At 29.8% G+C, this 15,374-nt stretch overlaps 1 protein-coding gene across 1 annotated transcript; it reads left to right on the forward strand.

Annotated features, from left to right (window-relative positions):
- Positions 1 to 14,183: 14,183 nt before the first annotated feature.
- Positions 14,184 to 14,591, forward strand: TRIADDRAFT_58903 (uncharacterized protein; the record flags this gene model as incomplete). The annotated part of the gene is made up of 1 exon (XM_002114876.1): positions 14,184 to 14,591. One exon carries the CDS (start codon positions 14,184 to 14,186, stop codon positions 14,589 to 14,591), a length of 408 nt encoding a protein of 135 aa, XP_002114912.1.
- Positions 14,592 to 15,374: the final 783 nt, after the last annotated feature.

A 15,374-nucleotide genomic window follows, 5' to 3' on the forward strand; every position in this document is an offset into this window, starting at 1 on the left:
ATAACATCATTATTTACATTTACCGGTAACTAATAAAATATTTTAATTATTTAAAGGTGATTACGATTAACCGAATAAGAGACAAAGGTAGAATCAAAATAGATCATATTTAAAAGGAATGTTTACTCATGAGATATATTATACATTACGGTTGCAGTAATTTACTAGAATCACTCTCTTGTATTTAATGAATAGTAAAAATATCAAGTATCAAAATTTGAATATTAAAATCGCTCGTAATTGTATGCGGCTAAAGTCGAATTATTAATAATAAATATCCTTCAGAGAAATGAAAAGACGTAAGTTCTAATTTACTAAAGTACCTCTATAATCGCGATATTATCTTGAATAAATTGTAATAACCGGCCTCGATATATAATTTGTAGCTTATAAACTGTCTTGTGTCATTCTAAAGTGAAAGGAAGCTATAAGACGTGCTTAGATATCCCTTATCAGTAAATAAAATTTGATCAATTTTATCCAATAGAATTGCACTGCCTTCTAATTGATATAAAGCAACAAGATTAGACGAATCAAGATCTAGTTTCCTCAAATTTTCAAACCAATTCTTAATAAAGTAATTGTTGTACATATAGTAAGCTGCAGAGATACGCGTATTAGATTGCCTTGACTTATTACCAATAAGGCATCAAGCGTAACATCTCCATTGTAAATCACAAATTTGCGATTTATTCTAATCCATAACAATTATAGAGCTTTCTTTAGTTTACCTGTTTGTTTCTTCCAGGACTCTGATCAGTATAACTGGTAGGAGCACTATCTTCAGGGTTAGAGGAAGTAATACAATACTGAAGACTGTTGAATATTAACTAAAATCTCAAATTGGCTATGGAACATTTCTCGTATTTCTTAAAGGCTTACAAGTTGTAAATTTTTATAATTTATTTTAATGGCTCATATTCTCTTATAGCTGGTACATCAGGTGGGCTTTTCAGCTGAATAAACAAAAATATTGAACAAAATACCTAAATATAGCTTATCGTTTTTTGTCTGCCATATCAATAATTTACATTTTTTAATGACTTTGTAGACACATTAGCTACTTTATTATGTTTCTTACTAGTTATTAATAAAAAAATTCAGGTACTTAAATTTTAGGGCACCTTAATAATCGAAAATCAGAGCATGAATAGTAACCATACAACTAGAATAAATTCAGACTTGAACGAGAAATTTGAAGTGTTGTTCATTTTATAAGCAGTACAGATCGCTACTTAATTTACATGCAATCAAGAAGTGTCTTTATACATCACCCCAACGGTAAAAAATGAGTAACGAAAAATACACAAAATTGTTATTCATAGAATATTTTTTAATACCTATAGTAGTCTTATCCTGACAAATAAACTATCAATGCATGTGTACCATACGCAAATATTACGTATGTTTATATTCTTTGCTAAGGCTTGCTACGACAAATATCATTAAATTGATTAAAAATATAAATGAGCATTCACCATTGAAATTTATAGTAGAAACAGTTTTAAGATGTATATATATATATATAATACATGATAAAACATGATAAAGATAATAGCACTTATTGTAACTTATTTTTCCAGCTTCGATTATTGAAAACTTTATTATGTGTGTCTTGACATTCTGTCTTCCAATTATTCTATTTATATAGATCCTATATAGCTGTAATGAAATTTTCAAAAATTATTATTGTATGTTTAATATTATTAACTGACTAGGTTGAGCTCTTAACATTTCAAAAGCAATCGATTTTTGAATAATTTAATTTAAGAGGCTGGCTAAAGCAGTATTATTAGATTCTAGAAATTAACGATCGTGATACAATAAATGGAATGACATGTTGGCGATGATTGCTTCGTATTGCCATTAATAAATGCTGTTGTTAATATACGTGGGCTATAAAAAAGTATCAATGTTTCCGGCAGATGAAATTAGCTAAAGCAGAAATTAAGAGTCGAAACGGAATTCTGCTACTTTCTTAACTAGCAGATTTCCGATAATTTAAAAATTTATAAACTGATTACGAAACTAAAACTGAATAGTGAGTGGATTAGTATTTTAGATTTTATTTCATATTTAACCACTTCTAGTTTACTAGCTGACTTTTAGAGTATTTAGTTCATAGAATTTCATCTCTATAATAATTCAATTACAATTATAGAGAATATTCTGCTGGTACTACTGTAGTCGGTCACGATAAATTCTTTTTATTACCCCTAACAATTGAATTAAAATAGTATATGTATGTTTTTGTCAGATAAGATGTTATTTGAATCTTTAATGACAATGCTTTATCATTACATTAATAACTTTATTAAAGTTGTTTTTAGTTCTATGCCGAAATAGCATAATAATCATAATTGCCATCTGGTATTGTTTTTATTTCCTGTATCGGAAGCAATTAGCAGGGCATATAATAATTATTATTGCCGACATTATAGCAAATAGGTCAAATGTGTTATGACTATGGAGTAAATAATTTAACGCGTTTGCCCCAAAGATATCTATATAAAGGGTTGTTAAAGTTATCAACATTAAAGTATCGTCACCTTAAATTTGATAGCATTTGTTCATCGCTAGAAAACCGACCATCAGGTATGAAATATGCACTTGAAGACATTTTTTAAACTAGTTCTTAAGGAAATATCTTAGCTTTAGTTTCATCCCAGTATTAATTAAAAGGAAGATTATAATCTACAGATATCTTCGATCGGTTAAACACTAAGTAAAAATAAGAAGTAGTTTGCAACTTGTAAGTAAATATCAATTAGACTAATTAGAATATTTTTCCATTTCCGTTGCATAAGTCTAGTATGTCCAGCTTTATTTGTATGCTTGCCATCTTGGTTGCTACTTTGACCATTTGTCACGCTATCGAAGATCGCAACGATCATAAATTCTGTATAGCATTAATGGAGAAACTTGAACACGACAAAGATATCCAGCGAAAATGTGAGGCCATAAAGCTGTTAGATATCTTAGTCAAAGACAAGGATAGTTTAGGAGTTCTTATTCGCAAAACTGAAGCGAATAATAAGAGAGAAAAGACAAATCTTAATAGAAATAAGACAATCTTCGACAAATTACAAAAGATTGGGCAGAGACTATACCACCAAGTTAAAGAACGAGACGACGAGCCAGAGCTTATTTTTGGCTAATTATTTCTAATTGTAACTTTGTTACAATCCAAATTCCATATCAAAACGAAAATGACATAATGATGTGTGTCAGAAAATAGAAAATGTGTAGAATAATCAATGGATAATATAATCTATGTGAAAGGATTGAAAGTATTTAGAATTATTAATTTTCTTCTCTTGGCATACTCTGTAAGTGCTCATATGAATTTTTAGTATTAGCTGAAATTATAATATAGATTATCTATTAGTATACATTAATATGCTTAGTCTAAGTCAGGAAGCGATATTTTAGTACCGAAACTATCTAAATTGATTAGTTTCATATAGACCTCTATATATTAAAATATGCGATATGGATTCTAATAAATGCATCATTAATAACGACTGATAAAGCTGGCTCAATATGATTTATTATGTCTACGTATGGTTTTCTTCACATACTGAAAGTTTAACCGATAGATTTACTCAATGGTAGTGGATCAACTAAATCTTCTAGAAGAATATAATCAATTACAAATTAGCATTTGACGTATTAAGTAACTATTAAAGAAACACAGCATTCGACATCAAGCATGATAATTGTTTACAACATGTGAAGATCATAAAATGCTGTTATCATCTAGTTTTATGGGCAAAAGTGGGAAAATGATCAAATGGAACAGGAAGAATCTTATTAACTCCTTTATTTTTTCACATCAATTCTATCGCATAAAACATCAATACAATAGCTAGTAGTATTTTGAAACTATTATAATTTCCTCACTTTCCGGACTATAAATATTTTTTGGAAAAAATGCGATGTAGAACTATTCATTAAAAGAATGCTTAAATAGTGGCCATGATTGAAGCTAGTCAATCGTCATTTATAAAGCTCCTCTCAACCACCATCAATCTGAAAATTGTATGATTACGTAAATGCTATATTCAATTTACCAACGCATATTGGTACGTATTATTATTACGTCGAGATAAAAGATATACAGTACAACACTCTAGCAAACACTATCCGGTAAAATGATTATCAAATAAATTACTGCACATATACTAATAGTTTTTTCAAGTAAATGATCTTAAAACAGCTTCAAATCCATATTCAGGGTAGTAGAATAAGTTTATATTTTAGAAAGGGTTTACTGTCACAATTTCAATTTTGTGACAAGGAAACGTACAGTAAAAGTCATAAGAATTACTGACTTAAACACCCTTTTACTAAACGTTAAACACACACTTCGAAGTACTGTAAAGATAGAACTTTTACTAGTACAGTTTAGACACATCTACAACTTTTCACCATACTACTCAACTCAAACGTTCCCGTTTATATAGAAACCGCCTAATCTGTCAACAACAACAGTAATATTATTATACCCTACTTGGAGAGGCATCTCGAACTGAGATGTTCCTTACTTAGCTTTTCTATCAGTAAATACTTTAATCTCTTACTCACATTCAATCTTAATCTAAGCATGTATGTTGTCTAATTCAACTATTAATAGCTAGAATTTGAATCATCTTACTACTATTTACACATAATAACAATCAACATCAAATATGTAATAAACTATCACAAATATTATCCACGTTAAGGCCTCATTTATCTTTCCTAGCACTACAAACATGGATATTCTCTATTTTAGCTACTACTGTATTTATTAAACTATAATAACAGTAAGGTAATACCGTAACGGAAGGGTTAGTAAACTTATCAGTAAAGATATTTACAAATAATTGTAGTATTATCGCTTTGAAACAGTATAAAATAATTAGAAATCATGATAAAGTGAAGCAGTTTAAGCCTACTTTACAACAGATATTGATTTAAAATTAGATTTTTCTTAATTCTTCTTCCCGCACATCATATATATGATTATAGTTGTTACTTCAGCTATATCATACAAATGCTATCCTCAATTGATGTGGCGCAATAGTTAGCAAAATACAGAAGGTGTGTAGTGTAGTCAATATTCGATAAGTTAGTGCGTCAAATATTTAATACCAATTATCGTAATTAAAAATGTGAATGCTGCTAGCTCACCTTGTACTTGGCATGTAGCATCATTATTTATAGCAAAACATGCATGTACATACACACAGACAAGATTATTATATATCTTAGGATGGGATTACAGTACATGAAGAAAAACCAATCAGAGAGGCAAAGGTGACGAAGCACAAACACTATTACCATGCACCTTATTTTTAACAATTCAATTTTTGCTGCCTTAAAAAAGGTACGAGCTAAAGATGTGCCGTACATCACGACAATATTATCGTAAATTTGCAATAAATCCATTCTAAGGTTAAATATTTATATATGGGCTAGATTGGATATCAAATCACTTTAATTCTAGTTTTAGCACGTCTCTTTGAATAATTAAAGATTTTTTATAAAAAATAGCCTCCTTCACCTTTCATTCTTGTTAAGCCTACCCAATGTATGATGTTGAATAAAGCTTGACTAAGTTACAGTTTAGAATTATGTATTAATACAGATAAAGTCTACGTATGAGTTGATTATAAGATGATAGTAAGTCATTCCTAATGAATGATTTATTGATTAACCTTCTAACTATACTTAATTTGCTGGTACAATTAAGCCAATGATATACTCATGGCCCATAGTAAGCTATATTTTCGTATATCACAATAACACAATCATTAGTTTTTGTACTCTTACTTAAATCATTTATTAGAATTTTATGATTACTTAGGCATACATTTATTTAATTCTATTTTAAAAGTTATATTAGACTCTATTTTTATCTATACCAAATATTTAAGACTAATGGAAAGAATGATCTTGGGTTAGTAAACTAAAACTGCTTCATATATGCTTAAAAGGATTACTCTGCATACCTAAATCGGAGTTTAGAATCAATCTTAGTTAGCTTTGTCTTGAATATGAATTTCTTCTCATAATATAATAGGCAGACAGACAAGAAAATAATGATCCTTTTAATAGATATATTCTCCTTAATTTTTTGTCCATTATAAAATTTTATATACAGTACAATTAATTCAGCTGTGTCAATATTTTTGCATGTATGAGGTGTTTCTGATTTACTAGCGGTAAAAGATTAATATACTTCAATAATGATTAGTTTAGTTTAATTTAATGATCAAAGTTATTGCCGTGACCTTGTAATCTTATAGAAGGAATTAATCCAGACTTTTAACTTGCATGGCTATGAATACAAAAAGAAATCTAATTTTTCCAGTGCTATATCTACCATGTGTACTTTACTGCTTGATTTTAAAAGTAACTGAACTAGTCTAGCTGCTTAAATTTAAAAAATTTAACTTCCTTTGATACCAAATTATTCAGTAACAATCATGAAGTGAATTAGTTTAAATATTTCTAGCTCAGCTGCAATTTACAAAGCGAAACCAATGCAAATTTTAAATTTTAATACAGTGATATCTCAAAATCGATACTTTTTTTAAGTACTGTATTCTGCTAAGGGAGCTGACGGAATTTGAATCAACTGCCGTACCTTGCTGAAAATAATGTATTCTAAGCCAGTTTCAGGCCAATTACTAAATTTAAGATTTTGTAGATCCAACCTACATTGTAATCTGACATCTTAACCGAGTATGGAATGGGTCTTCCTTTAATAATTTTTAATAATATCGCCAGCGCATATATCAAATGAATTGCAACATATCCTTTATGTATTTCCTATCCTATGCGAATATGATTTGCGCCATAGAATTAGCTGATAATTAAATCACTCATTTTATAATATACTTATTAGTATTCGTTTTTGTCATAATTCTAGAATATAAACGATATTGCTATCGTTAATTTAGATTTAGAGTAGTATAACTTTATTTTCTACTTTAAAATATGTTAGAGCACGCACATAGAGCGAGATAGTCATGATCCAGAACACGATCTGACCTTATGAGCCCCCTTATGAATTAGATATCTAAGTAATTCACTAGCTGTTGCTGGAAAATAATTAGTTTCATAATCGAAAACCCTAACGAGAAGCTATCAATTGTATAACGATCGATACAACGTATTTGTGTAGAACAGTAATCTTTAACACCGTGACAATAAATAATTCAATATTTGTGCAAGTCAGTACGTGAAATATTGTACGAAAATTATATTGTGATGATCAGTGACTATAGCTTGCGTAACATGAATTTCAATAAAGTATCACATTGAAGTTACAGTGATTATCGCTGTAAAATTATAATTGAATAAGAAAAGTCGATACCAATATGCAAATAATAATTATAAAATTATCTTCAAAGCATATTAATCCATAGAGCAAAATCAACACATTAGAATCTACTGGAATGGATACTATAGTAAAATAAATGTGATTAGATACGAGATTACAGACTACTATAAAATTGATTATTGACAGGATTTTGAAATTAAATCCTTGCAATCATGAAAGAAAGATTTTGGTAGAGATTTTATCGAGCTATTTTCACGTAATCATTATGAAAATCGGTTTATTTATCAAGCAGAAGTATTATACAACAGCGTTATGAAAAGTTGACGATATTCATGATCTATGATAAAGTAATATTTAATACCGTTAAATCTAATAGATAGTAAAATAGATATGATTGGATACGAGACTGCAGATTGCAATAAAATTGATTATCGGCATGATTTCTATACAGGATTTTAAAGTTATATCCTTGCCTCTATGAAGCAATATCGGTATTATTGTAGAAATAATGTCCAGTTATTTTTGCATAATCATTCCGAATATCAGCTCGGTTACTAAGTCAAAGCATGAAGCGACAGCATTATAAAAAGTTGATGTTTCACGATAGTTTCCTTATTAGTATTTGATTTGAAAGCAGAGCTCTTAACAAAAAATGTGAAATTGAACTACATATTGTTAACAGTATATCACCACCGCTAAAATTTAAGACGTAAACATATGAATCTATTTCTTACTACGAATAATATTTAACATTATTAAAGCTTTCAATAAGTTTATAGTGACACTAATACAATTTTATCCACTACTTCCGAACCATTTGTATGTCTATAGGATTATCAGATCATAAGCTGTTTTACTTATTGAAAAAGTGTAAAAATCAACGGAATAGAAGTTCTTGGAAGTCTTTAAATTATTAAAAGGGATTCGATTAAAAAATATAAATAATTGACCTATTTTTACTTCGTAAACATCTTTTATTTTAAAATGGAAACTTACCGTATCTTTTCTTGAATAACATTATAAATCTTTAAACATTAGTGGCAAAGTACGTCAATAATACAGCACTTATTTTTAGTCATTCGATAAGTGTTCTTCGTTTTTTTAAATCGAATTACCAGTACTGAATAAGTACCGTTATTTCAGGTAACTGGAATTAGCCTTCACTTCTTCGACAACTTTTACATCAGAGGAAATGAAATTTGAGATTTCCTGAGTAAAATTGGATAAGTTTACCTAGGGACAGTAAAATCCTGTCTTAGTTGATCACGGAGTTCATTTTCGATCAGAAATCCGAAAATTTGAACTCCGTAGAGGCCATAATAGATAAGTAATTCACGATCCAAAGGAAGTTATTCGAAACCTAGATGATAGTACAGATCAATTAAGATCAGAAATTCGAAAAGATGAAGGTAGTAGGAATCACTTAAGGGCGAAAGCTCGAAACGACGGCCTTAGCAGAGGTCGCTCTCCATCAGAAATTCAAAAAGAAGGACTTAGTAGGTCATTTTCGATCAGAAATTCGAGAAGTTGGAAATTGTAAAGGTCGCTTTCGATCAGAAATTCGAAAAGATGGAAATAGTAGGGTCCATTTTCGATCGGAATCCGAAAATGTTAATCGTAGAAGCTGCGATAGATCAACAATTCGTTACGCAGAAGAAACTGTTCGAAACCTAAATAACCTTATTAGTCGCTTTAAATTACAACTCCGAAAAGATGGACTTAAGAGAGCCCACAGTAGATCAGCAATTCATAGTACAGAAGAAGTTAATCAAGGTAGAGGTTGTAACATATTTGTTGAGACATGGCGTTAGCAGAGCTCGAGATAGATCAGATATGCAAGATGTTAGAAATGAGGGTTGTAGTAGAGCAGCACTTGTCGTAATAAATGTGGCTAATCAAGAAATAGCCGAAGATATTCGGCTATTTGTTGAGAGACGAGAAGCTCAGTAGAGGTAGAAGTAAAGTTAGTTCGAAAATTTAAATATTGAGTAAACATCGTTTTAAGTTATAACCTTAATAAGGCAGTCTTAAAAAAATGGTGATAGATTTACCGTACTTCATGGTCGAAAAGAAGTCAATAGGAGAAATTACTGAATATATTTAAATTCGGAAAAGCATTGTAGTGTAATAATCTTTTAAGATATTCAAGATGAGATTCCACAGAGAAAGTAATTGTGTAATCATGAAGCAATCGTTCTGGCAGTAATTCTATCTCGGTTATCTTACGATAGGTTATAATAAATACAAAACTGATGCGATATCAAAATTATCATCTTGAGAGCGGAAATCCTTACTTCACTAAATTGTAACTGGGGTAAGCCACTGATATAATTACTATATATTATATATCGTAGGGTTAAGTTCTAATTGGAGCATACGAACTCGTATAGATGTTGTAGATTTTCTGTTGGAATAATTTTATTCTCGTACCGTGATTTGCTTTACCATCTACTAAATTTCCCTTAATAGAGAGGTAAATTTTGGACTCTATTTCTTCTAGCTGTCACTTTGAGATGTGTAGCTATTCGGAAATGATAAAAGTATTAAAATGGTAGCAGATTGTCTACGCTACAATAGTACAGTTCCATCATGTAATCGTTTTTTATCAAGATGATCTTGTGTTTACAAGTCTTTAATCATCTTTTTTTATTGCTAGTCTAATTCTAAATCGGTACATTCTATCGCGATTGGGCTCATTGGCTTAGTTAGATTTTGTACTCTTGGGTTTAATGAATAAACATCACATATCCAATTTCAGTTTCATTCAACTATCTATTTGTTATGTTATGGATATCATGACCTTAATCTATCCAAATAGTCAATAAAAGAATTAATTTCCTTTGTTTGATATTTCAATTTAATCAATTGAATAAGTAGAGCTAAAGTTAAAGACATAATGCGTAATTACTTTTTAAGTAGATACTAGAAACTGGAGTGACGGATACAAATTTTACATAGTTACTTCAGTAGTAAGTAACTAGGATCTAACAGAGTTGAGCAAAATTTACAATTCTAGCCTTAGAAATTGAGACCAATACTGCAACGTATTAGTCCATCGCCACATCATGCTGGAATTAAAAATAAAGACCACTAATTTATATATCGGATTGAAACAACAAGAATAAATTGATATTACTAATAAACTTCAGAGGTATGTACGTGTACCGTATGTTTCAATTCCACTTTTCTACTTGATATCTGAGAATAGTTTAAATAAAAAAACGATAAATGATCGTTCTGGTCTTTAATTTCACAAATTTTATAATGCTGCCAGCCGGTCATTTATTACCGTCGTTTATTCCTTTTTACATTTTAGAGATTACTTTAGTAACAATTCATTCACCTAAGATAGACAAGAGGTTTTATCTATCTTGCCTAAAGCATCAGTAAATAATGCGATCAAAATAATTTATTGCAGAGTATCTTTCGACAATAATTGTTCTACATCGTACTGATAAATTATCTTTCGTCAAGTTGTCATTAGTCATAAACCATTTATGTTTTGTTGCAAGAAAAACTATAATTCAGGTAGTAGAATCGATATATTCCGTTATATTTAGTCAAATACAGGGGCATAGTCAGTATTATTTATCCGATATCATAGTTGAAGTAATTCGATTAAAGAGTGAAGGTAGTTAATATTTATTTTTCTCGAGTTTATTTTTTAGATTAATCAATATGGATAGTTAAGTAAATTAATAAATTGTTGCAAGTCGTGATACTATGATCCGGGAATTTAAAAGTAAAACTGTTACTGCAGAATCAATTGTAAAAGCTTAAGTCAATGTGAATATACCGTACAGATTCCTGCCTAATAATAAATTATAATTAAACTTCATTGAAATTAGCTGTCTTTAGTACCTCATTAATCTACAATACAACTTACCAGCATAGCAAAAGCTATAAACTTATTCTAGAGTTTCAAAGGATGAAAATGACGGAGATATTAGAATGAGAGATAGATCCGTAGATCACAAAGAAAATAGAGAGCGTAATCATAAAAGTATTAATACAGTACTAAAAGTGATCATGATAATCTCCGTGGACATAATAAATCTAATCTCTATCGTTATTCCAGAAATTATGAAAGTTGGAGTAAATGGCAACCATTCCTAGATATCCAAAATTCTTAAAGGCTGCGACAGATCCGATCTAGGAGTGTACTTGCTATTACATTTGAACTGAAATACCATTGTACTACAGATGGCACTGCCAGTCTAGGGTAACAAAGTTAATTATGGCAATTTTTAAACCGGTAATTTCACACATTATTGATGATGTTTAGCGCTACACAAGTAAATATGATACTTAAAATATAAACTTATTGTGCCATTATTACAAAATAAACGAAATTATGCACTATGCAAAAGAAACTATGAACGATTATGTCTCCGTAATAATTCGAAATAGAAGAATACAGTATATAATGGGAATATTTAAATAACAGCACCTGTCTATTATGTAGCACATACCGTACTATACTCTCATACAGGTAAATCATGAAATACAAATCAATTATTTATTATAATCGTAAATATTGATTACCATCGCTCTATGTTGTGAAAAATTCCCTTCATCTAATTATATATTATCATTATAAGTTATTTGATCAAAGGGTGTTCGTATCATTATATTGCTAAAGTCTCTTCGTGTAATAAACAAAAAAATGGGTATCCTCATACGTTTATTGCTTATATTATTAATGTGGTTTATTGCTGTTGCTAAACATTTTAATCTTGTTGATAGGCTCGTATATACATATCAATTTTACTACGAAATACGTTTAATAATAGGTGTTATATGATTAGTTAGAAACACTATATATTTACCTACAGTATATGATAATTGTATGGTAGTACTTGTAATACTGTAGGTGATAACGTTGTAAAAGGCGGACTGATAATTTACTAATTATAGTGCGAAGTATAAATTGTAATCGTATTGAGGCACAACCTCATATAGCTATAAATACCGATCGTTAATAATAAATTGCAGTTACAAATCTTATTTACGGAGTGAACTCATTGCTATAATATAACAATAGGGGTGATATTTGCAGAATATAAGCAATATACAATCCAATAAGTGACCCACTGTGTAATATAATGAGCTTTCGCAATAGTTGAAGATATTCTAATTTAACAGACCACACGACAGTAATCCATACCACTCAATATTTGCAGCCATAATCAGGCATTATGATCTCGTAAAGCTGAACTATAGTGTTTTTATATTTTAACATTATATATACGTTTAATGTATTAAGCATCATACTACCGCAATGTAATATGCACATAATTATTTAAAACTGCTTTATATATAACGATCTTGTGCAAGATAATCCTCACATGAAGTTATCTGTAATAATACACTCGCGTAAATTAGCACGGATAAAACTCATGGAGGACTCCTTAAGTGTAAAATGAGGTAAAGTTGGCACCAAATTGAGATAGTATTATATAATAGCAAGGTTTAAAATATCGAATAAGACAATATTAATGTAGCGCAGTGGTATAGTAAATCTACCCAAAGTATTAAAAATGAGATTTCGCTTGATTTTTCTATGTATTAGGAATACAAGTTATTTACAGGAAATGAAAGTCTTTAGAGAAGTTAATTCACTATTTATACATTGATTTCTGTACTGCAAAACAATATAATAAAGCATTAAATCATTTATTTGAATGCAGATTATATCTGATATTAAAATTTAAAAAATTTTGATGAGTTCTAAATGACGGTGAATTTACGTATAAACCGTCAATGGAGCAACTTTCATGTTGTCATTGTCATTTGCTATATTAGCATACTGTAATTTGAGTAATGAAACGGATCACAACGGTGCAATCTTGTACGAAATTATTTAAAATCTTTGTAATAGCACGGCCAATAAATTATTAGACCGTAAATGCTATTGCAATCTTTCATTTTTAAATCAGGCAACGACCAATCTTTATTATAACATCACTGCAATTTTCGTGTAAAAAGTTTTTCATGTACTGACCTTGAGCTATAATTTCTTATTTCTAAAAGTAAAGCCATCTCGCTAAAGTAATCAGTACAACAATTATTTAAGGTATCGGGATCGATTGTAATAAATATTCCATCTTTTTTTCAGGAGGTTATATCGTTCGTTTACAATGATCAGCTAACGTGATAAATAATCAACACGAGCAGGAAATTAACAGATATAAATAGTTCCTAACAATTCTAAATAGATACTTTAATTTCATGGTATTTAGTTAAATACCGCTAACTATCGATAAAGTTATTTACTACGTCATAGTGTTCTAGCAACGATGAAGCAAGCTTGATTGATTCTACACCATAGCACGATAGAATGTGATAGATGAACATAACAAATTAAATTTTATCTAAATTTAGCTACTATACAGGTTAAGATTGAGATGAGATTTATATCAATAATCATACGAGTAAGTACACATTGTCTTAACCGGATCAATATGCAAGCTTCAATAGATATTTATTATTTCTTATTCGTATTTAATCCTTTTAATGCAGAATTCGTAAAAAGTTAACGGAGACTATCAGATTAAGTACAGGCTTGGATAAGCATTTGAGTCTATAACATATTAATAATTGATCAATCAATACAGTATTTATAGATGTACCTAAGGTATATATTCTGTTGGATCTAACTATATGCAGATAATTCCTCTGGCATTAACATCTATTGCGATTGTAATAAGTATAGATATAAGGTATATTATCTCGTAAGTAGGCTTACACTAAATTTACTATTTATTTCAGTTTAATTGATAATATGCAATTTTAACGTGCTGTTGATAAACATCATTTTGGTAATTTTTTATATTTTTGATATTGCAGGATGTCTAATTTTACTTGCTTGGTGGTTATTTTAGCTGCAATGTTGGCTATTTGCTATGGTCGGCCAAGTTTTCTGGATAACGATCAAGATTTTAATTTACTAAAAAAAATTAGTCAAGAAAGAACTATTCTGTCACTTCGTAATCGTCAACGGAAGATATTGCTGGCATTTAATGCTTTAAAAAGCTTATATCCGAAGAAAGCTATGCATCTTTTTAGTAAATATAGAAAACATAGAGCTCTTAGCCGATCTGAACGTCGCCATAATACAGAAATTAGTAGGTTGAATGATCGTCAAAACGATTATGGACAACATGACGGTCGTGCAGAGGAACTTCGTTATGAAGATCTCAGAAGATTAAGTGATCTTAAAAGACGCTGGGTTAAATTCTATCGTCGAAATCACTAAAAAATAGGAGGATAATTTATGATAGATCGGTTTAATACAGATTGAATTTTACAAATTGGGCAAGAATGTCATACTTAGCACTATGGGCATTAGTGGTAGTAATAGGTCGTTAACTCGTGCTAGGTAATATTGCCCATCTGTAGTATTTCCCCCTTTGATCTGCAGGATGTAGCTATCTTTGAATTAGTTTTGAAATAGATTTTAAATCTATTTTCAGTAGTTTCTGTAAATTAAGGTTGTAACCGAGTAAATCTAGATTCTAAGAGAAGTTGTTCTTCATATCAATTCTAGACTGTGATTTAGCCGATTTGGTGATTCTTTTTGTTGGTATTTAGTAGCATTACACAACGTTCTGTTTTCTAGCCATTACTCTCAATGTAATGAGTAATATGATGTAATTCTTAGCATCATTAATGATACTATGAAGGAAGACACTAATTCTATCGTCTTTATGTATTAAATATATATCGTGATCTTATTCTATGTGTGCATCGTAAAAGGAAACTAGCAGAAAAATTTTACATAGTATGTGTCTGTTCTTAATCTCTGACGTAAAAAGGATACCAAATGTATTAATCATTCTCTAACTAAGTTCTGTAATAAAATAAAATAGATCGATACTTAATGGTAGATTGTTACTAATAATGTATCTACTGGTCAATCTTAAATAAATTAAGACATTACGACCTTTTTTAGTATCCAGCCTTTCTTAATGCTATTTCTACTTGATCGATGAGTAGAGTTATTTCTGATATGAAAATCCACCCAACACTGGCAATAGTC

This window comes from Trichoplax adhaerens, genomic scaffold (assembly GCF_000150275.1).
Source record: "Trichoplax adhaerens TRIADscaffold_9 genomic scaffold, whole genome shotgun sequence".
NCBI lineage: Eukaryota > Metazoa > Placozoa > Uniplacotomia > Trichoplacea > Trichoplacidae > Trichoplax > Trichoplax adhaerens.